At 46.2% G+C, this 26502-nt stretch overlaps 1 protein-coding gene across 1 annotated transcript in view; it reads right to left on the bottom strand.

Annotated features, from left to right (window-relative positions):
- TMCC3 (transmembrane and coiled-coil domain family 3) overlaps positions 1-6112 on the bottom strand; it is a 136896-nt gene extending 130784 nt beyond the window's left edge. The window contains exon 1 of the mRNA XM_048061111.2: positions 6014-6112. Within this exon, the coding sequence (XP_047917068.1) occupies positions 6014-6025 (12 nt within the window). The 5' untranslated portion in view covers positions 6026-6112. The remainder of the gene's footprint in view (positions 1-6013) is intronic.
- Positions 6113-26502: the final 20390 nt, after the last annotated feature.

Raw genomic sequence — 26502 nt, 5'->3', positions numbered from 1 at the left:
TGTCACAAGCTCAGAACATGAAGCCAGGAAAATCTTGGTCCTGGTGTGGGCAGCCTATAGAGAAACCCGGAACCAGACACTCTGACTTCCATCCCCCTGAATAGGAGTCAGGTCCAGGCCACTAACACAAGAAATGACTTTTAAAAAATCCTACTGTTTTTAGCTTAATGAAGCTGATATGCATAAAAGATTTTAATCTTCCTCTGTTTGTTTTCCCACCGCTTCAGCCCTAAGTCACGCACACATTCTCAACTTAGACCCATAAAGCATTTCCCAGTTGACCTGCTTAACCAACAGTATGACTCCAATGGGTTCAGCATCTCACAAACAACCCTTGGGGAAAACAAAGCTCAGTTTTGTGGCGCTGGCTCACATTAAATCCGTACCTGTATCTTGGCTGAAACAGTGGCCAACATCAGACGCTTAGGGAAGGCTCCCAGCCCAGGGTAACGGTGTGATGATGCTCCCTAGAATACCTGCCAGCTGCTAGGGATCTGCAGGCCGAGGGCTTTCTGAGCCAGAAGTGTTAACTTTGTACTCAGAGAGTTTTGAAGTACTCTTCTTTCTGAATATATTTGGCTTTGTTTTTTAATCTAGGGCAACTCACGCCCTCCACAACACCCAGCGGGAAGGAGCTCCACAGCTATACCTTCTGCTCTGAACCTGGTGCCTGACAGTTTCATTTGGTGCCCCCGGAACTTCTACCGAAAGAAAGAAACAGTACTGAATCACTCCTGAATTCTTCCTCTCCAAGCCATTTACTCCTTGCTCTCCCCTCTGCTTCCCAACAAAGGTGGCAGATAACAGTATGGCCAGTAAGACGACAATGAAAAGCATGCCACTCATTTAAATCTCATTTTCAAAAGCAAACTCGGGGACTACAATACGTAAACCTCACTGTCATTCCATCAGACAGTGGCTCCTTTTTGCCCAACTTTTAAGAATTTTACTCTAGAATCTTAAGAAAATAATTTTAAGCATTTTAAATAGATGGCAGATACTTTTGAGACAGCCCAGCAACTTTTACGTATACCACTATGACACTTCCAACTTCAGGTCCCTGACACTGGCAGAAATACCAGCCTACCCTTCAAACACCCCACTCACGTTGCAGCGCAGAACGAATCGCCTTTCTCTTGCCTGCTGCCCGCCACAGCACACACTACTGCAGAACCTGAAGCCTCAGCTTCACTGCCTTGGTCCCCCTTATTGCCTTGTTCCTGCTTCAAGCCTTTGCTTTTTCAGACAAGAATTTCCCAATGCATGCAAACACGTCCATATTTGCATCATGCTCACTGTTGGTTCACTGTTGGTAGAGAGGCAGAGCTGCTAATCAGTTGAGTCACGGAAAAAAAAAAAAAGAAAGGAAAAAAAAAAAAAGAAAGGAAAAAAAAAAGAAAACGAACCAGCGATGGGAAAGCTGAACTCTTTAGCTAGCAGAGGTACTGGAGGTAAAGGTAGGGAATCTTTTTGTCTTTAGTCCTTCAAAACCAACACTGATGTCCCACTGAAATCCTCACACACAAATCCTGCAGTCTTTTAGGCACTTAAACTCCTCCGGGCAGCTCCGTTTTCACTGTGAGAATTGCCAAAGTACACTGAAACCCTCCCAGTGACAGCCCGCCCAAGCTCCAGGGGAAATCTCAGATCGCCCATTTGCCCCGTTTCCCCCAGCAGTCCAGCAGGAAGGCAGGAGGAGACCTGTGCTGAAATCCCCACTGCTGCGCTTGGAGCACGAATGTACTCGGTGCTCCCTCAGTCCGGGATGCCCTGCGCCTTACCCAGTCGAACGGCCTGCATGTCAGCTGGGATAAACCTAATGCTTAAGCAAGTTACCTGTTGTCATGGATTTACCTGGCAGTACATTTTGCATTCCCCGAGGGCGACCAACATAGCAGAACCTCCAAAACAGCTGAATAAGGAAAACCTCATTATTACCTCAACCCTGAAGTGTCGTTTTTGACTGGCAGTGCTCTGAAGACAATCTCTGAGCAACTAAAACCACCAAAAGGACACTTCTTTCCCCAGCAGAGCTACAGAGCCACCCACTCCCATTATCCCAAGTTGTCCCAGCACGTACAGCTTTGCACAGGTTGTTGAGAAAAGACAATGACAACTCGGTTAAAAATAAGACTTTCATTCTGCTCAAATACCCGGTAACTAAAACCTATAGCAAGATGCAGCGCTGATCTGTACCTGCCAAGATATGTATATCCCTCCTAACCGCCTTATGAATTAAACAGAGCATCACCAAGCAGCCTGTTCTCCTCCCCCCCTCATCCGTACCTACAAGCACAGCTACACATGATTACTGAGGGTCAGAGGTAAAAAAGGAAAAAAATCTAAGAACGTTAAATTACACCTAATAAAAACAAAAGTGACAGACAAATTCACCTTCGTTACACATTTTATTTAGCTCGGATTTTCAGTGTATTCTCACTGCGCTAATGACTTCCTTTCACTGTCCCTAAATACTAATTTCTTGTTGATGTGTTAGACTTCCACTAATTTCCAGTGGTAGGTACATCATGCCTGAAAAAGCAGCTCCAGCGGAATTTGACAGGTGAATTGGGCTTATGTTTTCCCCAGTGAAAACGAACAAGATACACAGTGGTGATATTCAAACAGAGAATAAAAGCGTCAAATGCAAATTTGTATCTAATATGTACTTCAGTGATCTGGTAAAAGACTGCCTAGGCTGAATAAATTACCTCCTAATATGATAAATTAAGACAGGTACATCTGGTAAAAGAAGCTGAAAGAGAAACAAGTTCAAAGAGGTAAGAATGCTGAGGTCTGAAGGACCGGTTTTCCATTCGTTGCTTGGAAATGCAGTCTCTCGTCTCCTCTCCTACCTGTTACCGCCTCCCTGCGCCGTCTAACAGCAGCTTGCCTCTGTTAACAGGAGCACTAATCTATTTTATTTGAACGGTGGGGAGGGGGAGGTCTGTAAAAACAGGAGAAAACCTCAGGGATTTTCTTCCTGCTTATATTTGCATTGGTATTTCCATACTAATACAGAACGGAGTGAGAAGTGAGGGGCACACGGGAGAAAAAGCAACAGGCTTTCCACTAGGAACGAAATCAAGTAGACCAACCTAAGCTATAAATCCTGCTGCTGCAGCTAGATGCCAAGCAATGGAGCTCTTAAAAATGTGTATTCGTAAAAGCAAGAAAGTATGAAGAAATGCCTAGGGCATCTTTAACTATTTTGGTCCACCTGAGGAGGGAGGAAAAGCAGTGTTGGCCTGGGAGCTCTGTACATCGTGTCTCTCAGGTCTAAAAAGGGACTGCGTAGAGGCAATATACGAGACACGTTCTCTGGAAAGGTGAGACTCCCGTAAAGCACCTCAAATAAGACGCAAGGAGAATTTGGAAACCTTGACCTCACGCACACCCAGAGGATCTGGAAAGCACAACCTTCGTGGAGAACACGTTAAGCTGGTGTAGCTGGAGGTGCAGAAGGAGATAGGTGGCAGGCAGAGGCGTCTCAGCTGCTCCCTAGCAGGAGCACACAGCAAGAGCTGCTTCGGCTAGGCTCCAGGTTCAGCAGAAAGCCCTAAAAGCAGCAGACTAACAGCGTCACACTACTGCCTGTCCTTCCCCGTGGTGTCCTCCCGTCCCTACCGCACAGCTCTCCACCGCACGCAGCACCAGACCTCAGCCTGGAAGCCAGGTGCCGGCCAGCACCTGCCTAACGCTGCAGGGTTCGGGTCCCCCTGCCCCGCTGCGGTGGCTGAAGCACAGGGAGCAGGCAGGCTCCCCAGGCAGATCGGCTCGCCCCAGGAGCCAGGGGTGCCCCCACGGAGAGGTCACCCCACACACAGCTCAGCTGCAGAAGCATGGTTTTTCACTATGCTTCCGAGACGTTCGAAACAACTTTTCTATTTATTGCTCCGGTATGAGCACAGGTGGCAGTGGAAAACTCGATCTAAACAGAAAGTGTGGATTTAACACTGAGCCGCTGACCCGCACTAAGCCCCGCGCAAGCATTTCAGCTTTGTTACTCAGTGGCCCAGTTCTCTCCAGCTTAATTTATTTTTGAAGCAATCAATGAAACACCGAGTGCATTTAGTGACAGCACAGTCAGAGAGGTCCCAAATGCGAGGCTTCGTCTTCTTACCGCAAAACCAAGCAACAGAGGAACAACAAAACCAGGGCTTCTCCCTGTTTTACCTCCCCTTCCCAACAGATAAAATGCAGAATGAGGACCCCATGTCACAGATGAAAGAACCTCCTGGAACTGCAGAGAATAAAGAGTGTGACACTGTGGTTTCACGCTTCAGCCGTGGCACAAAATTAATTTTATCTGTTGGCTGCCAACACGATTACTGGTTTACCAAGACATGCCAAGGACCTGATCCACAAACCAGTAAGAAAGTTCTCCATTTGGATGCCTAAAACAGGATCTGGGCACTTGTGATCCAAAGTGAGGTCTGCAATTGTTGTTCTTATTTCTTGCTACTTTTTCCTCCCTCTCTTAGAAGATTCCCTCTTAGAAGACTCCCTCTCTTTGAAGATTCTTCATCCAGCCTTCACTAGCCCAAGGTGTTCCCTAAGAATTAGGAATTACTATTTTTATCATTTCTGACCTAAAGTTAGCTTAGTGTAACTTCTCTTTGTATTGCTCTTCTGATACAGCAGAGGGATTCAGCACAGGCGGCCCTGAATTCACCCAGAGGTTGTTCTGGGACGGGCGACTGGCTGAGTATGCAGCACAGAGCAGGAGGGCACCGGGCAGAGCAACCCTCAAACTGCGAATCAGCCCTTGGGCAGCCTACGAATTAAGTATGAAAAAGAAACAGGGCTCAGATATCTCATATCCACGGTTCCTGAGGTCATTTTGACCTTTACAAAGCCCTCAATTTCAGATCTCGATGACTTCTGCACTCCTCCTCCTAGCAGGCAAAGGAGTGTGGTGGGCAGTGGAAGAAGGAAAATTCACATGAAGCATCCATTCCACGTTATTCACAATGCTGGGACAGAATTCATCAGTTTCCTCTTCCCCAGTCTGCCCACACCGTGTAATAACTCCGTAATAATTAACACCAACAGTACAACACAGCGCTCCGGGAACATTTGTAAAGAGATCAGTAACGCCGGGTTTTGGCAGCCTGGCTCAGCGGAGGGCTCTTCTCCAGGACAAAGGCAAGCGACCCTAGCTCTCCCTGTTCGTGCTGCACGGCTCAGGCTCCGCCAAGCCAGGTGCAGCCACCACACCCCGCGTCAGCGTGCCGGGCACACCGGGCACGCCGGGCACACCGGGCACACCGGGCACACCGGGCACACCGGGCACACCGGGCTGTCACCGCTGCGCTCGCCACGGAGAGCAGCCAGAGACACCGCACGTGTTTCAGCGGCAGTCCGGTGGGACGCCTCGCTACCCCAGCTGTCGTAGCTACTGCGGATCCGGGCGAGCAGCGCTAAGCCTGCGGCGGCGACGTTTGTGGAAACGAGGCGGAAGGAGCGCAGGGCGGGCACGGCGGCGGGACAGGGGGGCTGAGCGGTCCCCCGCGGCGTGTCTCCGCCAGCTCCCCGTTACGGCCAGCTCGCGTGGCTGCGGCCCCGCTCCGCACACACCTGCAGCTCGTGGTTACGGAGGGCTGCCGGGGGAGGGAGCTGGGAGGTCTGCCCGCACGCCCCGCTCCGCCGGGAGCAGCATTCCGCCCGACTTCAGCGGCCCTCGGCTGCAGCCCCAGGGCAGCTCCGGCGCTGCCGTGCCGACCTCCCCCTCCCGGCTCAGACCTGCGGCTGATTTCCTGAGGGCTTCCAGCAGCGCCTTCGCGGCACGAGCGTGCAGACGGGGAGCTGCTGCCCCCTCGGCCGGCTCTGCTCCCCCCTGGGGCTCCGACCCCCGGACCGCCCCCCCCCGCCCCGGGGGCTCAAGCTTCGCCCCTCAGCCCCCGCCCGGGGCACAACCGCGTCCCGCCGCGCCCCCTGGCGGCCCCTCGGGGCGTCGCCCCCCGGCTCCGGGGTCCCCCCGCGGCGGCGGGCAGCTCGGCGGGGCGCTTACCTTCCGCTGCATGCCGGGCAGGCGGCGCCGGGCGCTGCCCGTCCCTCACGGCGCGGCCCCCGGAGCCCCCCCCCCACCCCCCGGCCCCTCGCTGCTCGCCCTCACGGAGCGGCGGCGGCGCCGCGGCTGGCGGCCGGCACGAGGCAGCGCGGCCGTGAGGGGGCCGGGCCCACGCGGGCCCACCCGCCCCCTCCGCCCGGCCCCTTCCCGCCCGGCCGGCAGCCGCAGCCCTCCCCGGGCACCGCGGGGGGAGCCCCGAGCCTCCCGGGGTCCCCTCAGCCCCCCCCCCCACCACCACCCGGGGTCCCTTCAGCCCCTGGGCGCCCCGCGGTCCCGGCTGCGTGGTTTGGGCCGCAGGAGGCAGCCGCTGAGGGGGGGCTTCGCCGGGCGGGGGTGGGCTGAGGGCTTCGTTCTGCTGGCAGGATCCTGGTGCTGGTCCTGCAGCAAAACGAGTCTCACCCAAAGCAAACTACACCTGTTCCAGCAGCAGTTCACTCTCCCTGCAAGCTGTAGTACGCTGTCGGAGTTACAAGCTGTTCTCGAGCTAAAATAGAAGCTGATCCCGAGGGGTACTCAGCGCTAATTATAACGCACCCTCTGTATTAACGCTAAGCACAAGCACCCCAGGCTCCTGCTGCCCAGCGTGGAGGTGAATCACGGCTCAGCGCCCTGAACCTGCACCTACGCAGCCGCGCACCCTGGGGCGAGCTGCGTGCCCGGCGGCTGGCCAGGCTGTGCTGGGCCTCGGGGGGACACAACCAGGCGCTCCCCATCCTTTCGGGTGTTACTCTTGGTGCCTTACCTCATGGCAACCCATTGTTCCAGCTCTGCCCTGTGCCCTGTTAAGTTTTCAAGTAACAGATTTCACACACGCATGAAACTTCAGTCCAGTCAGCGCGTAGTGATCCATGGTAAATTAATTTTCAGCAAGCTGTTTAGTAAGTAGAAAGCAAAGAAGCTAGATCAAACTGTCATTACGTTTACACTTGTAGTTGGACAGGAGATGTCTAGCTTAAGTGGCTGAATATTTGCTGGCAGGTTAATACTGAGTTTATGGTGATTATTCACCAAAGTCTGTGGCATTTCCAACAACACTACCTGCTACAGTCATTGACTGTTCTCATCCACTGCCCAGTGTAAAACAGCAAGGGACAAACCCCTCTCAATGTGTGTGCTGTCATCCCGGTCTGTGCTTTCCTTTCTTCCAGACATTTTCTCATTGAAGTGCAAGTGTCCTTCTTGCACGAGGACTGATTGTGTAAGCTTGATAAAATTACTAGTTTACCTATAAATGAAACTGGGTAGTCAAGAGGAATAAGAACATGAGCAATCATCCTGGACCATAGCCATATAGGTATTTGGGAATCCATTCTGGGTATTTGGGTTGTTTTCTCTGTAGTTACACTTATTAACAGACATACGCTCTCAAATTACTTCTTTTCTGAAGGAGATTTCTGAGGCTACTTTAAAGACGGTTGGAACCCAAAGATGTGAGTGTTGTAATGCTTAAAATCCATGTGTGTGGCTCTTAGAGTACCCTAAACCCCAGTCCTCAGTACCTCTGCTTTTTATCCATTAGGAGTGTTCAATGTCTTAGAACAGGTTTCATAGCAATCTACCTTCCTGATGAGACAAAACCCATTGAAAGCTGGCTCCCGTCCATGGGTTTCCATAGAGCAGCCTCCTCCCGATCTCTAACAACAGGTTGTTGGAAAGCTGTTTCCCCTCTTCAAAGCCAGAGCTTTTGTCCTCTGAAAGTGAAAAGCTGAGCCATTTGCCCTGGAGATAGACCCCTACGCCCATACCTTTCAAAAGCTGTATTAGATCTCTCACCTCAGGGTGTGTTTTTTATTTGTCTTCTCATAACAGCAGGAATACTGCTGCCCCCATCTTGCACTACTCGCACTGTAGACCTCTGCTTTTTTTTTTTTTTTTTCCCCTGGAGCTATAGAAGTTTGAGTCCATCCTTTCATTTTGAAAACGCACACATTTTAGGGTAGATGAAAAGTTTGGATTCCAGACCTGTAGAGAAATGTGGTGGGCAGGGATTCTTGATACAACTCCAGGACCATCTGGCCAAACAGCAGTAAATAATTACCTTTGCTGACTTGTCTTGTCTTGTCTGAGATAATATCATTTCAAGGCTTCAGCACTGCTTATGTTTCCACTCTTTCATCCCATCACTATCTTCTTTTTTGTGATCTTCATCAGTTGTTCTGACTCCGCATGGCTCTTGGCACCCCCCCTTTCTCGTGCCCGTGTTACCGTAAGCTATCTCTGCGTTCCTCCGTAGCACACTCCTCGTTATGTCACCCCGTGTGCCAGTTTTCTCCTACAGTTTTAGCCCATTTATCTTGCTCATGCAATACGAGGCCTCTTCAGAGGAAGTCTGGGCATGAAGCAATGCATGATTTGGTGGGTTTGATCTGTGAGCTCCACGAACAGACCCTTGATCGGTTTATCTTTACACAGATGTACTTCCTTCTCCAAAATTCATATTGTACTGTTACTTTCAAGTGTGGTTTGAAAAAGCCATGTTAGTTTGCTGGTCTTCAAAGAGCTTTACTCACGCACGATAGTACCACTTGATCACAGCATTACAGCTAGCTACTCCAGCCCTACTGGTCAGCTCAGATGAACTCGGGTTGAGAGTAACTGAACAACCAGCATTCAGCGTAACCTTGTCTGCCTTCTTCATACTCTTGTCTTCTTCTTTCCTCTGTCTCACTCACATTTCCTGGTTTGAGGTGTCTTCCTTCCACAAGACTTCCGAAACCACTCTGCTTTTATTTCCTTCCCCCAAAAAAGCTTTAGGTAACAATTTACTGCCTTCTGATACTGGGGATATTTTACAGTTTTATGTTACCAACCAAATGGTGCTACGACACCTCAGTGCTCTGTCAACCTGTTCCCTCTAAAGTATTTATCAGTAACACCAATATTGCTAATGTCACTACTTTGCTTACTGGTGTCCAAAGACAGACACAAAAGGTGAATGAATTTCCCATTAAAGTATCACTCTCTATTAACAATATAATTCAGAAAATACCATAACATTGATTCTATGTGTGCATTTCATTTGCAGTTCTGTGCTCCTGGGTGACTTTCCATCATTTTTTTCCTGGAAAAAATTACTGTGCTTCTGTGCTGACGTGCTTCTGTGTCACTGGTCTGTGTCCCTCCCAGACAATCTTGTTCAATCTTGGATAAGAACATGGAATTTTCCAGTTCTGCCTGAACAAGATTTGTACAGAGTGGGAGGGTTTGGTTGGTGAAACACAGAGAGACAGTAGCCAAAGAGGAAGGGCTAGTGTCTACCACCCCCCTTAAAGACTTTGAATTTCTTGTGTCCTGTCCTTCTTTCCCAGTATTTTACAAATAAACCAAAAGTCCTGAAGTGAAATCTGTTCCTTGTCTTGTCCCTCTGTCACCACTGAAGTCTAATTCATTCTTCTGTATCCACAAAAATCACCCCTGCTAGTGTATGGTCAAATTTTACAGTATGAAGTGCAAAGACCTGAACCTAAACTGGATTTGTCCTCCACTCTTTTTCCACTGATGCCTTCCTTCGGCACCTCCCTGTGCTAGGAAAGGCTTTTTTTCTCCCACCCCATCTCACCGTTCTTCAAGCATTCTACCGCCCTTCCCGTGCTCCAGCCCCGTGTCTCTGAGACACAATCTCCTGCACGGGGTTTTTGTTTCCCAGCCTACTAGCCAGTTCCCAAGCTATTTTTCACAACGCCATGTCTCAGCATTGTCTCAGATGAAGGTGGGAGAAGAACTCTTACGAAAGTGACACCTGAGCTTTGGACGGATTTTTACCTGAAGTTGTGGCGTCTGCTCAGACAGCTGATAGTAAAGCTTCAAGGTTGCTTCGCTGTGTGCATATTACAGGAGCAGTTCGAGCAATGCTTGTCTCAGTACAATGCTGCGTACCTCGTATCAGCAGGCTCGAGTTTAGCGTATTGGGATGCAAAGATTTTTCCTTTTGTCTCGCTGGTGTTTGCTAAGCAATTGTCGTACACAAAAAATGAAAACACACTGTAGAATGCAAGCAGCTCTTTGAATGCAGCATGTTTGAAATGCCTCTAGGCAGCTTCATTTCTGCAGGCTCAAATGCAAAATGTTGCCATGGGAACAAAACCTTCTCTCCACCCGATCAGCTGAACCAAGAGGATATTTTCTTTTAAATCATAGATGGTCTATATCTGCACTTCACTTAATCAGTCAACATGAAACAGAGAATAATCAGTTTCACAGGCAAACAGTGAAAAAATATGACTTGTTCACTGCCAAAAGAAAAAAAAAAGGGGGGGTTTGGGGGGGGGAAGGTCTTTTTAGGGAAAGGAGATTGCCATCTTATTGTAGAACACAAACAGACAATAACACAAACTGAAAAATCAATGCCATTTGGCAATGAATTCAAGGAAACAAATGGGTGTGAAGCTGTTAAAATGTGAATTGTACAAATCTAAGTCTTAACTTGGGAGAGGAAGCATTTGCTTGAAGAGGTGCTCAAAGAATTTGGAAGAGGAATAGTTGTAACAGGATGAGATTTAACGTGGTTCTCTGGTTGCCTCCCTTACCCGCGTCTGTACTGAGACTGTTTTTATGTGTCCGTGAGCTTTTCCCTGAGCTGGCACCACATACCCTGAGACAGCAGCTCTGCTTCCCATCGCACTGCAGGGTGGCCAGGCTGCTCTCACACAAACTCCAACCAAGTATGTCATGGGAGACGAGGTCGCCACTGGATTCCCCCAGGGAGCAGGGCCGTGTACGGCTGCCCCACAGGGACACGGACCAGCCTGAGATCCAGCAGCAGCCCCTAGAAAGGGGGCTGTAGACAGAGATGCTCTGTGAGACAAGGCTTGCGCCCTGTTCTGCCAAGTCCTTCACAGTGGACTCTGTCATCAGTCTCTGTCATTGAGGTTTTAATTCAGTCATTGGGAGTCTGAGACCTCTGACCAGGGCAGGTTCAAAGTAACGTAACTTAGTTTGTGCCTGTCTTGTCTGGAATGGTGCGTTAGTCCTCTGGCTCAGCTGAGGTTTAGCAGTCTGTTAAGCTACAATAATCAAGTATTTAAGTCCTGCCTCATGTCAATCTGTAATAGAAAAGGTATTTCCAAAAATGAAAAAAAAATTCAGTAATTTTGTGGTATTTTTCAGACTAATTAAAAATCTGTTTATCGATAGGGATTTTTCTACACTGTCAAGTAAGGAGAAAGCACTAAGTCAAATTTTAATAATAATAATAATATCTTTTTTAAATGTTTTATAATTTGACTAACACATTCATGAATGAGAATACCGTAAGTCTTTATTAATGAGTGATTGAACTGTCAATCTTCATTCCTTCTTCATCATTATAATGAATGAATGCATACCCTTATCAATCTTCGGTTCTGTTCACATGTCACACGCTGTCTCTCTCCTCCAGGAGCTGTCAATTTAAAACTATGAGACAGTCCATAGGAGAAAGGAAGTAACAATGCGTTCATAAGATCCATGATAAAAATAAAATAACAACATATGCATAAATACAAACTAAAATTTGAGTATCGCCCTAGTTATTTTCTTCATATCTAATATAGAGGAATGATCTGTGCTTTGTGGTTCTTACAGGCGTATAGGAAATTATAGTGACATAAATTATTCAGTTACAGATCAGCCTACATTCAGGTCTCACACAAGCATTATTTACCTAAACTTTTTAAAATTAGCCAAACCTTGTTCAATAATTTTAAAGCAGGAAACTGTGTTGGTCTGTGTTATGGCAACACCTCAGTGTCTCTCATGCTAGTCAGGGTGGTGTCACATGCGGTAATAACTCAGGATCAGGGGGCAGATCCTGGGCTCAGTCCATCCTGCAGAGACATTAAGAAATTCTGTCCTGTGGGAAGTGCAAATCCTAGGAACAGGAGAGATGCAACAGGTTTGCTCATGCACATGACGTAAATAGCCAGAGAAGCACAAGGAGTTTCTTGAGCAGACTTCAGCCCCAAACGTTTGGATATCATGAAGTCTGAGGGAGTGGTCCTTAAGAGCTTGAGGAGGGCTTGGAGCACTCAAGTGCTCGGCATGCTGAGGACCAACCAGGGCTGCTGCCTCACCAGTTTCCCACTTTGGTATGAAGAGATGCCCAGTACTGCAGAGTGTGAATCATACCACTCTAGCAAGGAGAAAGAAGATGTTTCAAAATAAACATAGAAGGAGGTCTGGAGGCCTTTTCTATGCATCACAGTTTTATTAGCTCTGTTTCTCAGTTAGGAGTATGAGCACTTTCTATTGCAGCTATCCGAGCTTAAAAAATGCAGGTACAATAAGGAAGCTATTTGGTAAAGGACAATTATACCAGGATAGTTAATTTTCTTTTCAAGGACAAGTATTTCCAATGTAAGCACATGGATTGTGCTTAAGCTCGGAGCATTTTGTCAGTTCAGTTCTTTTGCTGAATTTGTTAAGCTGATGTAATTATGTGCAGCATAACTGAAGGAAAAAACATGTGGGGGAAGGAGGGTTGGGAAGGAAGTGGGAGCACGTTTTTTAAAGTGGTTTTACTACTGAACTGCTTGTGCCATGGGCATGCAGCCTCAGCTCCTTCTGATGCATACTGGTTATCTGGCGTCACCTGCAGAGGTGCCTTGATGACAGTGTTAAATGGTGGAACAGCAATTTGAATTTATAAAGGGGGCTTGCTTTGTCACTTACAATATTTCATCTTACTGTAATATTCTCAGCTCTCGCTATTTGCACTTTTCAAGCTGTGCAAAGCAACCTGAGTGGGTTAACTGTTCAGTGCTGTCCTTTGCAGGATTTCCTGGGAGCTGTCACTCAGAATGGAGAGATACAATTCCAAATATGTATTTATTTGCAGTGCCCTTTGTTCCTAGAAATCTGGAAGGTATCTGATGTTAATCAAATAACTGTTCCTGCCCAAATAAATGCTTCCATATGTCCATTTATCCACCAGGAATCTGATTATGACTGCAAAATTTAGTGGTATTCCTCATTCACAAGACAAAAGAATTGGCTCATCCTTGCTAAACAGTATGCTACCACAATTGCAGTGTAACTTTTAACTCGCTGTGAATTTAGCTGTCTTGTGCTCAGGCTCATTATAGAGCACTTCATGTTCTCGCTTTTCAGACAGCTATTTGGTTGGTTTTGCTGCTCCTACTGATTTGCCTAATAATTTTATGTACAAAAAGCCAAATCCTGCTATTATTTATGAACACGTGTTCCCACCTAAGGCAATCCAAAGATTCATAATGCCAAGACATTATGCTGATAGCATTGGCTGAGGCAGATACAAAGCTTCTCACGTTAAGATTGGACTTAGGATCTTGTTAGTTCCTAGAGCATCTGAAGTCAGAATGCAATTGCTTTATTTTAAACAGAAACTTTAGAGATTGTGCCTTTCCTCTGTCTGAAGAAGAGGGAAATACGACAGTATATTCTTCCCAGCTTCTGTACCAAAGGGCAGGGCAACTTCTAACAACTCCAGAACAGATGCCATGTGCATTCCTTAGTCATCATAAAGCAAATCATCTAGCCAAAAACATATGCTTGTGTGCACTCACCTATGAACTCCAGAGCAAATGGCCATCAGCAAGCAGTAGGGGAAGCAGAGTAGTCCCATGACTGCTATCCAGACTGACTTAGCTAATGAAGTGAGCATAAACAGCAAACATCCATCACCATAAATTATCCTCAAACTCCCCTTTCACATGCAGTCATCTCCTTGCATCTAATGCTTCTCAGACAACCTGTGACATCTGTGGCCTGAATCCTGCAAATGACTAGACTGAGTAGGAAATGTGCTCTGTAAACATGTTGTTCATTAGAGCTATTTTACCTACTGCCAGATGGATTGATTTGAAATGGTTTATTGCTTACTCACCCTTTCGCGTACTTGAATTAGATGAGTTAGCCAACTGCCTAACAGTCAGGAATTGAGTTCTTCAGTCCAGCAGAGATTTTGAATCTGCCCTTGCTCTTCTTCCTCCACAGAGAGTTATAAGGGATTAGAAAATTTTACGTGGGAATATTTTCATTTGAGCTAATAATGTAAGATGAAAGAGATCAGCTTTGTGAAATAAGCACCGCATTTAAAATACAAGCCTACTCACAGGAGAAATAAATATTAAAAGGTTGTAGCTAAATAACTGGTTACGGTGTTGTTGTTTTGATATATTTTTAAAAACAGATAGATAGACAGATCTAGATATGTAAGATAGCTGATATAAAAGGATAACTTCCCCCAAAACAGAAAAGACAAAGGAGTAATAACAAAGACATACATTCAATATCACTATTTCAATATCATCACCCAGTCCTGAGATGAAAATTATTATAGTGATAGCATTAGTACCAGCATCCAGCATTTGTTATTAAAGCAAATACAGACCAACCAAGCCACATAAGTCCGTATTTTGAGGCACTTGGGTAGTCTCAAGGACTAAAAACCTACTGAAAGAAACAAAATATTCTAGTCAGGTGGAACAGGTCAGAATTAATGGAAATACTTTATCCTGTGGCTAAGGAAACAAGCTCAGCCAGAATTTGTGCTCTTCTCCAGCACCTTCTTCTCCAGCAACATGGCAGGTAGCTAACCCTGCTGTTTGCAAGTTTATCTAAATGTAATTTAGTTGAACTCAGCACATCAGCTGCACTGGCAACAATTTCAGTAATTGCCATTCTGATTCTAGCCTGTAGACTTTCTAAAATATATAAAAATACATTTGCACAGGGCCTTACTTACTCTATAGATAAAGTAGTTCTCCCCCAACTGCTATAAAAATAAGTCCAAGCCTAAGTCAGATATGGTGCTGCTGCACACTCTAACAAGGAAATATTTTGCATCTCTTAACTGACACTGACATTTGAGAGTGCCTGCACTCTGGAAGGCTGTCTGGGCTGAACATCATTTATCAAGCTGGGTTTTGACTTTGATTTTGCATTCTGCCTCCGCTTACAGTTTTCTAAATTTTATTTAAATGATAAGATATTGGTTCTGACTCAGGAAAGCATTTAATAATATACTTGAGTCCCTTAAGCACTTGCTTAAAGTGCTTAAAGTTTAGTATGCATTGAAACAATTTCCTGAGCTTATGTTATACAGCACTAGACTCTCCTGAAATTACTTTATGTCTTCCTCAACACTGCTTTCCACTGCCTCTGTAGAAGACACATTGTTTTAGAAATATTCCCGCACTGCCTTCCTTCACAATCCACTACCATTACCTTCACTACGTGGAGGATATTCTGAGGAAGAGATCCTCTCTTGGTAATAATGATAAAGGATATAGAGCTGAGCAGGTGCGTACGTCTGCACAAAACTCTAAGTATGGGATAACTTGGTGTACGTAAAGCATCGTGCTCCACTTCAAAGTTGTAACAGCAGCCTACTTTTGTTAGCAGCAAGGCCTTGTGAACATAGCAAGTCAGGCTGAATCGAGAAGTATTTCTCTGCTTTTCCCAGTTTGTGTATCTTCTGGTGGGTATTCACACAACAGATGCTCAGAGTCTAGCTCAGCTGCTGGGAAGTTGTTTACCTCTACCTTGCCTAGAGGAGGCTCTTTAAATGGCAAATTAGGTAAATTTACTTAAAATAGGTAGTGTGAATGTCCCCTCCACTCAACTGCCCACCCCAAGCCAATAATTAGAGCCAGTTCCCTTCCTGCAGAACAGAGAAAACAATACTTCAGACAATAGCAGTAATGAGAGTATAAAATACAAATCTGACAAAGAAAATGTAATGTTTTCCAGAGCCATTTGGATATCAAATTGGGCCCCTTAATTAGCAAGTACAAATAAAGCTGTCAGGCATTCACTGACAGGTTTTTTAAGTGATCTTTAGCACACAGCATGGAAAAAAATATAACTTCAGCACGCAGTGTCAGATCAAACAGTTTGTCTGCTGTAGATTAGAGGGAAAGAATATATTAAATCTCAGGATGACATCTGGTATTTCAATACAAAAATGGAATCTCAGACTTAAAAAGGCTTTCACCAAGATAATCTCCATTTAAAGCTGAGCAATGTAAACTGTGACCAGCTCGAAGACCGCAAGAGCTAGTGCACTCAAAACTGAGACATTGGAAAGACGACTTTTATTAGTTGGCATTTTCCTGTCTTGTAACTCAACCCAGAATGTCATGAGTGGCATTTGGGCTGTGCAGAGCAATACGGAAAGCCATGAATGGCTGCTTTGAATTAGCCAAGGAAGGCAAGTACTATAATGTTTCCTCCTTCATAAAACCCATCATACAAAAATCATTTCATATCACAGCAGATGTTTGTATATATTTTGGCTGTTGAATGGTAAATCTAATGCTAGAACTGCAAGTTCAATATATAATGTATCCTGACATAGGATTTTTTCTTTGCTTGTTTTTTTAGCAATTACTATACCCAATGGTTTCTTGTTTTGAACAAATTTAAATAAATCTTCTGTGGCAGCACATATTAAACTGATTTGGCTCTTGTAGGCTGGAAGGAAAAGGGAAGGGAAAGGACACGTGCCTACTGCAGTGACATTCAGTCAAGCCATAGAAGGTCCTTAATTTCTAAATAGAAAAAAATAGGTGGGATCTTGGACAGCATGGAGAACTGGTAATGGTAAGGCAACCTTTCACTTTGTGGTTTGGTTTATTTTCCATAGGTCAGCTGTTAAACATCGGTGAACACAAACCCTGTTGCAGAAGCGCTGTAGAGAAGCACAAGGAGTAATTAATTTAATTAGTTCTCCTTCACCCAGCTGCTACTGTGTACAAACCTTGCAGGGGCTAGGCATCCCTGGCACCTTCACACCTCGCTTTCTGCTTGGCAGCATACTTTTCTATGTGAAACCATTAGCAGCAGCCATGGTATCCTCAAAGCAAAAAAAAAAAACAACACACAGCCTTGCAGCGGCACCAAATTCTTCATAGGGCGCACGTGTCAGGAAGCCGATATTTCAGGAAGCACTGGTGGTGATAAAAATTTCCTAATGTGTAGCCTAGTCAGACAGAAACTGGGGAAGGGTGGCTTGGTTTCCTTCAGAAACTCCGGAACGACGGGCCGCACCTAGAGTAACAGGACCGACAGGGAGCTGGTGCCACTGAGGCAGCGCGGCCTAACACACCGCGTAAGACGCACAGGGCTTGGCAGCGTCACCAAGCTGGGAATTTCGACAAACAGCTATAAAGCACCATGTTCTCAGGGCCCCCCAAATGCTAAACAGCAGGTGCAACCCCCCCCGGTCATTTTGGGGATGGCTGGGCACGGGGAGGCCGCCAGCGCCGGTCCTGACTCCAGAAGCAGTGCTCACGCTCCGGGTGTCTGGAGCCTGCAGGGTAATTTTTCGCTAAGTATACAAACAAGGTGTAATTTTAGCATTCGCTGCTTCCTACGCTCTGGCTTTGCTACAGCCTTGCAACACAGAAGAAAAATAGACCCGCAATCCCCTGAAGTTTTTGCTGATGCCAGTTAGAAGTAAACCTTCTAAAAAGATTACCACAAAAAAAATGCAACAGGAGAAAAAAACTCTTTTTAAATAAAACCTGAAATATGGAAAATATCACAGGAAACAGAACCTAATGAGAATCCCGGCTTTGATCTTTTCTTATTTCATTGTAATTCTAATTTCCTGTTTGATTTTAAATGGATGGTGACCAGAGCGATCGCAGTCCTCCCTGGTGATCAGGGAACATTGTCCCTGCGTAGCTCTTGTGTTGGTAGAAATAGAGAAAAGAGGGAACGCTCAGTGACTAAAAGCAAAGCTGGAGTTCCCACTGTTCCTTAGGAGCCCGCTGCCTGCAGGGTGTGTACAAAAACCCAGTCAGTACGCAGTTCTGGGGGCCTGAAGCGAAGCTGGCTCAGGCAGGCATCTCCCAGCCCCGCAGGTCAGCACCAAGATCTGAGCGAAAGGGTGCAAGCCCGGGGCTGGTTATACCTTTACCTGTGGGTCCTGCCTGTTTCAGAAGGTGCGTGCACTCTCGTAGGTCACACTGCTCCCCGAAAGCCTGACAGAGCTCTTTGGTCAGCAGGGACTAAATGTTGCTCGTGGGGCTAAGCTTAGACCAAGGCAGAGCACAGCAACAGCAGCTGAAGCACGTCAGGCACCCAGCAATCATCTGGAAAGGCAAGCCCCACCGATCTGAGTGTGGGGCAGACTCTACTCGCCCCAATAAAAAGTGCTTGTCCTTACCAGGTAGAGCACTGCTGGTCATCGATCATTTTAAAACCTGCATTAGCCTGTGAGCAGGTTATCATCAGCTGGAGATATTAACAGACATCAGCAATGGGCAGTGAACTGAAGGCTGCTCCATAGCCTGCTCTTCCCCACAGGTGTCATCAGCCCTGTGGCACCTCTGACAGAGCGTCTTCCCCTCTCCTCAGGTGTGGCAACGCGAGCACTGCAGGTGCTTCTCTCCTCGCTGTCACACCGAAAGGTCTCACAGTCCCCGCTGAGGACTGCATGCCAGCTGTGAGGCTAAGGCCAATACAGAAGGACATGAAGAGCAAAACATCTCGGGGACTAGATGGTTCAGATTTGGATGTCAGAAGTGCTAATAATTTACTAAGTGCTAATTTAACAAGTGCTAATTATTTACTTTGTGTCTGGAAAGAAGTAGGATTATGTATTTATATCAAGTAGAGAGAAATTGTTCTTTGTAGGTAACTGAGGAGGATGTTTGGGATGAACGCTACTAAGTGAACCCCGAGAGCGGTGAAAGAGTTGGCTGAGGATCCTTCTTTTTCAGCGGTCTTGATTTTGAAGGCACTGGGGAAACTGCAGGAGACTGGAATATTACTTATGTTGTGCTAGTATATAAAATAGATAACCATAAACACACCCTAACACTGACCAGGAGTGTGGAAAAACATACCGCTGGGACAACAGGGGGTGACAGCACTCAAAGAACCGATGGTAGGCACAGAGCGTCTTACCGTGACTTTCTGAGAATTGCCAGAGAGATCTTAGTTCCTCATTTCAGATTACAGGTTTGTACAGGTAAACATGGAGACGTAACGCACCTAGGGGCTGAATTTTGTACTGTGTGAAACCTGATGGAAAGTTAGCACTATACCACGTCTGAAAGCACTTACTTGGTTTAAGAACTGGTTACTTCAGCAGCTCCCGTGAATTTATTTTCTATTTGGCTCTTCCCCCTATGACTCAACAGTATGTCCCATCGCGTCCTCCCTCTCAGGGTTTGCTAATGTATAATTCAGCAACTCTTAACCCAGGGGTATGTGTCTGAGAGCAGACAACCAGCAGGACAGGGGTGAGAGGGGATCGGCAGGATGTAAGGCAGATCTGGGGCGCAGGGTGGGCAGTGCAGGGCGCTGGAGCCGGAGGAGCCCGTGGCTGCTGGAACTGCCAAACCACAGCAAAGTTTCTCAGGTGTGACCCGCTCACCCACTGCCTTCAGGGCACGCTCGCTGCTTCCCAGCTCGGAAACAAGTGGACAAACTGACAGACTTCGAAGTGTAATTGCACAGGGGGAGAGTCGCTGCCAAAGGGAGAGGTTTCTTATGAGCCACCTGGTGGCTTTGTCTGAAATACCCTGTAAACTGGGTTCTGTGTACAGAATACCCATCTTTGAACGGTCAGAAGTAAATGTGTCCCTCTAGGGAGGGTGCAGGCTGTGCTGCAAAACAGAGACTGGCAAGCGGTGACTCCGGGAGGGGCCTGGGGGGTTTTGGCGGAAGAGTAATCCAAACACAGCTCCCTGCACAATCCTGCAGCAACAAAAGGGCTAATACGTCCTTGACTTCTTGCTGCACATGAGGGAATAAATCAAGCACCAGAAGAAAGATGATTTTTTACACTTTGTGTGCAGGATTGGTATGATAGATAATCCTCATTCTGAAAAGGCTGATGAAAAATTGGGGAGGGTAGAGAACCGCAAAAATGACGAGGGAAAATTGCTTTTCAGTCACAGATGTAGAGTTCCAGCTGTTCAGCTTGTCAACAAGAAAAGTGAGAGGTGACTTGATTACAGCATTCAAGTGCTTTCCCAGGCAGAAAATGCTAGGCAGTCATCACTTCTCTCAGCTTGCAGGGAAAGACAACAACAGGATCCAGTGGCTGAAAGCTGGACACAGGCAAATTAAGTTCGAAATTCAGTCCAGTTTTATAACAGTGGAGGCAACTGGTCATTACAACACATGACCACGGAGAGACGGTTCTATAGAACAAGACAGGATGCTCTGCAGGAAGGTATGCTTCAGTCAAGCCTGGGACGTTTCATACTGCCCCGAGAAAATAAATGCAAGTTAATCATTTCCAGGAGGAGAGACCGAATGATCACTTTGTTTAAACAGAACAAAACAAAAAAGGCACACAGCCACTGGCATGAAAAGGGAGGGCAGAGTCTGATGCGGGAAGCAAGGGGTGACACGAAAGCCCTTGGCTGTGGATGGGGGGGGGATGGCTCTGAGGCAGCACACAGACCTCCAGCTCCGGCCTGTGGAGCGAGGCAGGATGGTAGAGGAGCTGCCCTAAGCGGGAGGGAAGTTGGACGACAGCATGCAGGAAACGAGAGGGAAGCTGGAAAGATGCACGGACCCACCTCAGAGCAATAGCACAGCAGCTCATCTACTGCTTGAAGAGAAACAAAACAGTTAACCGTAGTTTTCCCCTGCTTTCATCTCAGAAGTGACTACAAGCACAAGTGCTACCAGCCCCCCACAGCCTGCTACAGCCATCCCTGCAAGAGCGGTGTGTCCTGCTGGGGCACAAGGTGCACCGAGAGGCTGCTCCTGGGTGCCACCAGCCATTGCCGCAGTGCTCTCAGCCGCTCCTCGAGCAATCCAGCACAGCAAGTGAAAAGCTTTTCAGTGCTCTTCACAGTTTCACTAAAATATAGGGGCAAAACATTTATGTTCCCCCCTGGCTTCAGCTCCCTTGACCCTGGCATGTTTTTTGGGGGGGAAGTGGAGATGCAGGTAAGTTGGAGGTGAGATCAGGTCCCCCGTAGGTGAAATGTACAGCTACCAAAAGACAATTGAAGGCTCAAGCAGCTCAGGGGATAAGCACACACATTTCCTGTGTACATAAAGTTATGCATATTTATTCATCTCTGTTTAGGAGGTCAGTCTCTTCTAGGAGAGTTTGCTCATGTTTTTTAATTGAGGCACAGAGGAAGGGCAGAAAGGGAACAGCAGAAAGGAGGGCAGGATGGTGGTACAAATTCACTCACAGCTCCCTGTTAGTACTGGCAAGCTGCCTCAGGAATGATATTGTCTGTATGCCTGTGAAGCATCATCCTCTCCGAAAGACCTATGTGAATTATAATGTGCAACTGCTAATCTGCAGCAACTCTTACATGTCTGACTCTAGGCAGCATATGGTGGATGATAAAAGTTGTCTGTTTCCTTGATGTATTTCTATATCAAGATGCTATTTTGTTAATTGCAGCGCACGAAGTTAATTATACTGTATGATTATGTGTTGTGACATGAGGGCACGAGTAGCTGTGCATCATTTTGCCCAGTGTGGAGTTAGACAAGCGGGCAGAAGAGCCGTCACCGCAATCAGGCCTGAGCTGGCACGCTGTCAGCTACGACTCATGTTTTCCTATTGCTCAGTACCAACAGCAATTACAATCCCCTCTAATAGGAGCTACAAAACCGGGTAAGATCCCACTTGGCTTTTAGAAGAAAGAAAAGCTTACTCAATGCAATCTGACAACTGCTGTAGTGCAAATTGATTACTGCTCACCGCTTTGCTTTTGTAGGTACACAATTGCGCTCGCAGCTTGGATTTGGACAATCCGATCTGTGCTTGGCCACAAGGGAGACGTGGCTGTTTCCGTGTTCATTTTCTGGAACCAGTTTACGTTGTCCTGTAGCACGGGTGGGTGACAGGGGCACCGCCAGCAGTCACGGCCCCATGCCCGGCACCGGCCAAAGCGAGCTTGTGATGCGTGGGACAGCACGGAGCTGAAAAGGGCAGGAATTCATCCAGTGCCAAATTATGTCTTGCTGCTACCAATTAGCAGAAATGACTGAAGAACTAAATTAATCACGGATTCTTTTTTTCACTGTTTGAAGTGATTCTGACAGCATGCATTTGCCTCTGCTGCTGTTTTTCAAATGTAAACTGTAATGGCCAAACCCCGCTTTAAAACCCAAAGACCAACAGATGGTAAGACATTATTTTGAAGAAAAAAAAAATCAGAAAATATCCATCAGAAGTCATTTGAAGTCCACCATTTGAAGTCCCTCAGAAATCTTCTGAAGATCATAAAAGCCAAATTACCATTCCCTGATAGCATTTACAGCAACAGCACAGCAGGCCAGAGAGCCCCAAACTGCAACCGCTCGTTTGCAAAGATGAAACCAGGTCCTGCTGGAGGAGGATGCAAGCTAAACAACGAGAATTATAGGAAAGCCAAATAGCTTTCAATCTGACAGTTTGTTGTTGTTGTTGTTTTTAAAAAATAGTATGAACACCTTCAGGCTGAGCTCTTCCAGATTGCCTACGATTGTGTCCTGATCCACAGCCCATGGCTTTTATCTCATCTCTGTGTCTGAGTTGGTATCAGCTCCGTATGAATCTGCCAGGTCAGGGCTTTAACTCTCACAGCTGAGACTGGGTCAGTCCAGAAAGTTTTCTCTAAGGCAGCAGAAATAAAGCCAGGTGTTTCCCTTACTCTTCCTCTTTTAAATGTGTAAAAGCTCTGAGTTTTTCACACCCCAGTGTAAGAAATCTAAATGTTGCTTCACTTTTTGTGATTTAATTTCTTGCTATCTAACTATGCAAACATCACTTTATCCCTCAATGTACATGCTCCCTCTGTGGGATCTGTAACAGGCTTATTTTAGCGGATGTGGGTTTTTCTCCCTTTTAATAGCTATTCACAGCAAATAGAGAATTTTTGAATGGAGCAAATTGTTTTCTGACTGCCTGGCCAGGCTCCAGCTGGAGATACTTCTGAAGCCACCACGGCTCCCAGATGCCGGGCAGAGCTCTTGGTGTCACCTCACACCCGTGACATTGGAGATAGCACCACTCCCTTGCTGAATTTTCTATTTTCAGAATTGCCCTTCTGAATAGATTCACGTTGTTAATGGACTTTCCGGGCACAGACATCCAGAAATTAATATATCCAGAAGGCCAGGAGGGCTGTTGGTATTCAGCACCTTATGCAGACCTGCATTGATGAGGCTCACTTTGAGGTTTGGAGGTGACCTCCCCCAGCAGAGGCAGAGGGGGCTCTGCCCCAGCGTGGCTTTGTGCCAAATGGCCAAAGCACCCCTCAGCTGGGGCCCAGAGAGACCTGGAGCTCAGGCTGGAGATGCTCAAGGTTAAGTCAAGAGGTGCCACAAAACAGAAACTTGCTGCTTGTGCCAACCATGCTCTTACAGTTGCATGGTGGACAAGTGACATGTACCTGAGGCTCATGCTCTACAACGCTTGCACTTTACTTTCCACAGAAAAAAGCTAAGCAGCCCCACAAACTGCCAAATACCCAGGGTAAACAAATGCTCTTTTCTTTTTTAACTCAGCTGCCTCAAATTAAAACACATTAGTGTTTTCTTGCTTTCTCTGGACATTGTTTCGCTGCAAGGCATGAGGGAAGCGCCACACAGACAGATATTGCTGAATTTGGTTTTGCCTCATTGAATTTTTATGGATGGTTACCCTCAAAAAACAAACTATTAATAGGCCTGTGTCTGAATGCTCAACCGCATGAGACTTCATCTGTTAAATACAGGCTGTGTTTTGATGGATTGCTGTTCCATCAACTAAAAATCCTTTGGGCTATGAAGGAAATAGAACAGTCCCGCAACCACTTGATCTAAAACTAATATTTAAAATATATATCTTAGGTAAAAATGAAGCAGTCCATTAGAGGAATGGAAAATAAATTACCCCACAGACAAAGAGAAACAAATAGGTATAATATTCCAGCAACATAAATCAATGTAAAACAGAAGTCTCTTGATTTACAATTTGCGTAAGTGGTGCTGACAGTAGTACAGATCATTTAAATAGATTCTGTATCCACTGCTGTTATTACAGAGATTAGATTACACTAAGTACTTAATGCAGTTGTTTGTGGGTAATTTACATAAAGTAAAAGATAAGCTCCTAAAATTTTAATTTGCTGCATATCTTTCTTAATCAGCACAAATTCTAAAACATTTTGGATTTTAGAAACAGTGTGTGAAGCTGTCCTTTAATCATTGCTCCTGCTCTAAATACCTACTTAAAAAAATTAACAAGCGCTTCACATAACTCCTATTTTCACTCGTTTGAACACAAAAGAAAATTTTCATTGCAGCATCAATGTCTTCTGCCTTACCAGGTTTGTAGTGCAGGATAAACTGATCTAAAACAAGATAGATGAAGAGCAACTGAGGGAACTGGGGTTGTTTAGTCTGGAGAAAAGGAGGGTGAGGGGAGACATCACTGTCTACAACTAGCTGAAAGGAGGTTGCAGTGAGGGTGTTGGGCTTTTTTCACAGGTGACAAGTGATAGGATGCGAGGCAACGGCCTCAAGTTGCACCAAGGCAGGCTTAGAGATCAGGAGGAATTTCTTCATGGAGAGGGTGGTCAAGCATTGAAACGGGCTGCCCAGGGAACTGGTGGAGTCAACAACCTCGAAGGTACTGAAGAGATGTGTGGACATGGCACTAAGGGATATGGGTTAGCAGTGGACTTGTAGTGTTAGGTGGATGGTTGAACTTGATGATCTTAAAGGTCTTTTCCAACCTAGATGATTCTATGATTCTATAAATTTAAGTGATTTGTGGTTTTAATTAACAAGAAAGAAGGTTTGATTTAAATATCAGCTTTTAACTTGTTTTACATAGCTTCATAATTTCATAGTTTAGCTTTGTTAGAAACTTTTAATACAAATTTACAACTAAATATCATCTTTATGCTAAGTCTGGTATTATTTTTTCCTAGTAAAAACATATCTATGCACATTTATGTATACACATATTGCTTAGCACACATGTAGCTGTGTTCTGATTTTTTTTTTCAGTCTGTTGAAATTTAACAGCAGGAAAATCCCGAACCAAAACCTCTTAGTAAAACACATATAGGAAATAATAAACGTGAGTCTTACAGGGCTATTTAAAAATAATAATAATAATAACAACAAATAAAAGGTAATTATTTCATATATAAATTTAAAAAAAACCACTGCCTTTTTCTCAAAACATGCCCTTGGTATTTGTCACATGTAAACAAAGCCAAGAAGTGTTCCTGAGCATTTACAAAATCCATTGCTCTGGGCCATGACATTAGGTGGGTTCAAGCCACTCAAAACCATAGGGGAAGGACATGGCCAGGCCTGGCTCTGGTGCCAGCTGTTCAGCATCTGGAAGGCCCCCGGGGACCCCAGCCCCTGCACAGGTTGAGCAGGGCCGAGCAGCAGAGCGCTTCCCTTCCCTAACCGCTCGCTGAGGCACATCTGGACACCTGAGCTGCCATTAGCCTCCCTGCTATTGAAGACACATTTTGCCAAACAGGGCTACTGCAGATTCATTAGCTGCTTCCAGCATCAGAGCCAATATCGAGTCCCAGGAGAGCACCGGACAGTGTTGTTGGTACTCACCTACAGCACAGGACCTCTGTCTGCAAGGCAACCTCCACCTGCTCCAAAGCTGCGCAGCCAGGGCGATTTTTGGTCCTTAAGATGAAAATCCAGAGGCCCAGTGAGCAGTGTGCTGCTGGTGGATGCTGTCAATGGAGCAACTCTTTAATGGGAACGCAGTGCTGGCCTGGCCTGTTGCACTACCAGGGCCATGGTGAACTCCACAAGTCGCTGCGGTGGAAAGGGACAGGGGAGGTGTCCTACGTACAGCACCTGCTGGCTTGCCATGGCACATGGGAGGCTGGCCAGGACTGTGGGGATGCACAAAGGTACTCGTAAAGACACAGCTTCAGAATAAAAGCAAGTTTCAACACTCTGCTGCTCCTGAAGGAGGTACTTGTCTTCTTAATGGGACGTGGTTTGTGAGTCAAAACGTTGCCTCTTTTAAAGTCACATTTAGCGTAAGGGGAATGTTCCTGTCATTGCTTCAGTTGCACTTGACTGAAGACACCATCTGCTGCAGCACTCAGCCAGCTTGGCATTTAAAATGTCATTTAAACCAGAAAGCAATTGAGCATCCTCCATCTACTGAGACAGATGTCATCAGCAAAGGTGAACTTCCACAAATGAAGGAGGTTGCTGATAAGAAGGCTGAATCACAGGAGCGTTTACAGAGAGTCCTGTGAAAGACTGCTATTGTTCCTTCATATGTTCACTCTATTTCCTGTACATATTTTCTGCAATCTACCTTGAGGAAGCAATGTTACAGGCACTACCAGTGAAATTCTGCTTCTGAAGTCCCACACGTATGGTCCCTGTGGGTTAAAGCAGGACCAGCAAGTTTCTGTGCTCTTCAGAAATGTGACTGATGGCATTTTCGAGACTGAACAGCCAAATCCTGGGCTTAGTTCAGCTCCACAGGGCAGGAGGGAAAGCTGTTTTCC

Source organism: Anser cygnoides, chromosome 1 (genome assembly GCF_040182565.1).
Source record: "Anser cygnoides isolate HZ-2024a breed goose chromosome 1, Taihu_goose_T2T_genome, whole genome shotgun sequence".
Classification (NCBI taxonomy): Eukaryota; Metazoa; Chordata; class Aves; order Anseriformes; family Anatidae; genus Anser; species Anser cygnoides.
Note: the sequence above shows the minus strand (reverse complement) of the source record. Positions and strands in the feature narration are given on the sequence as shown.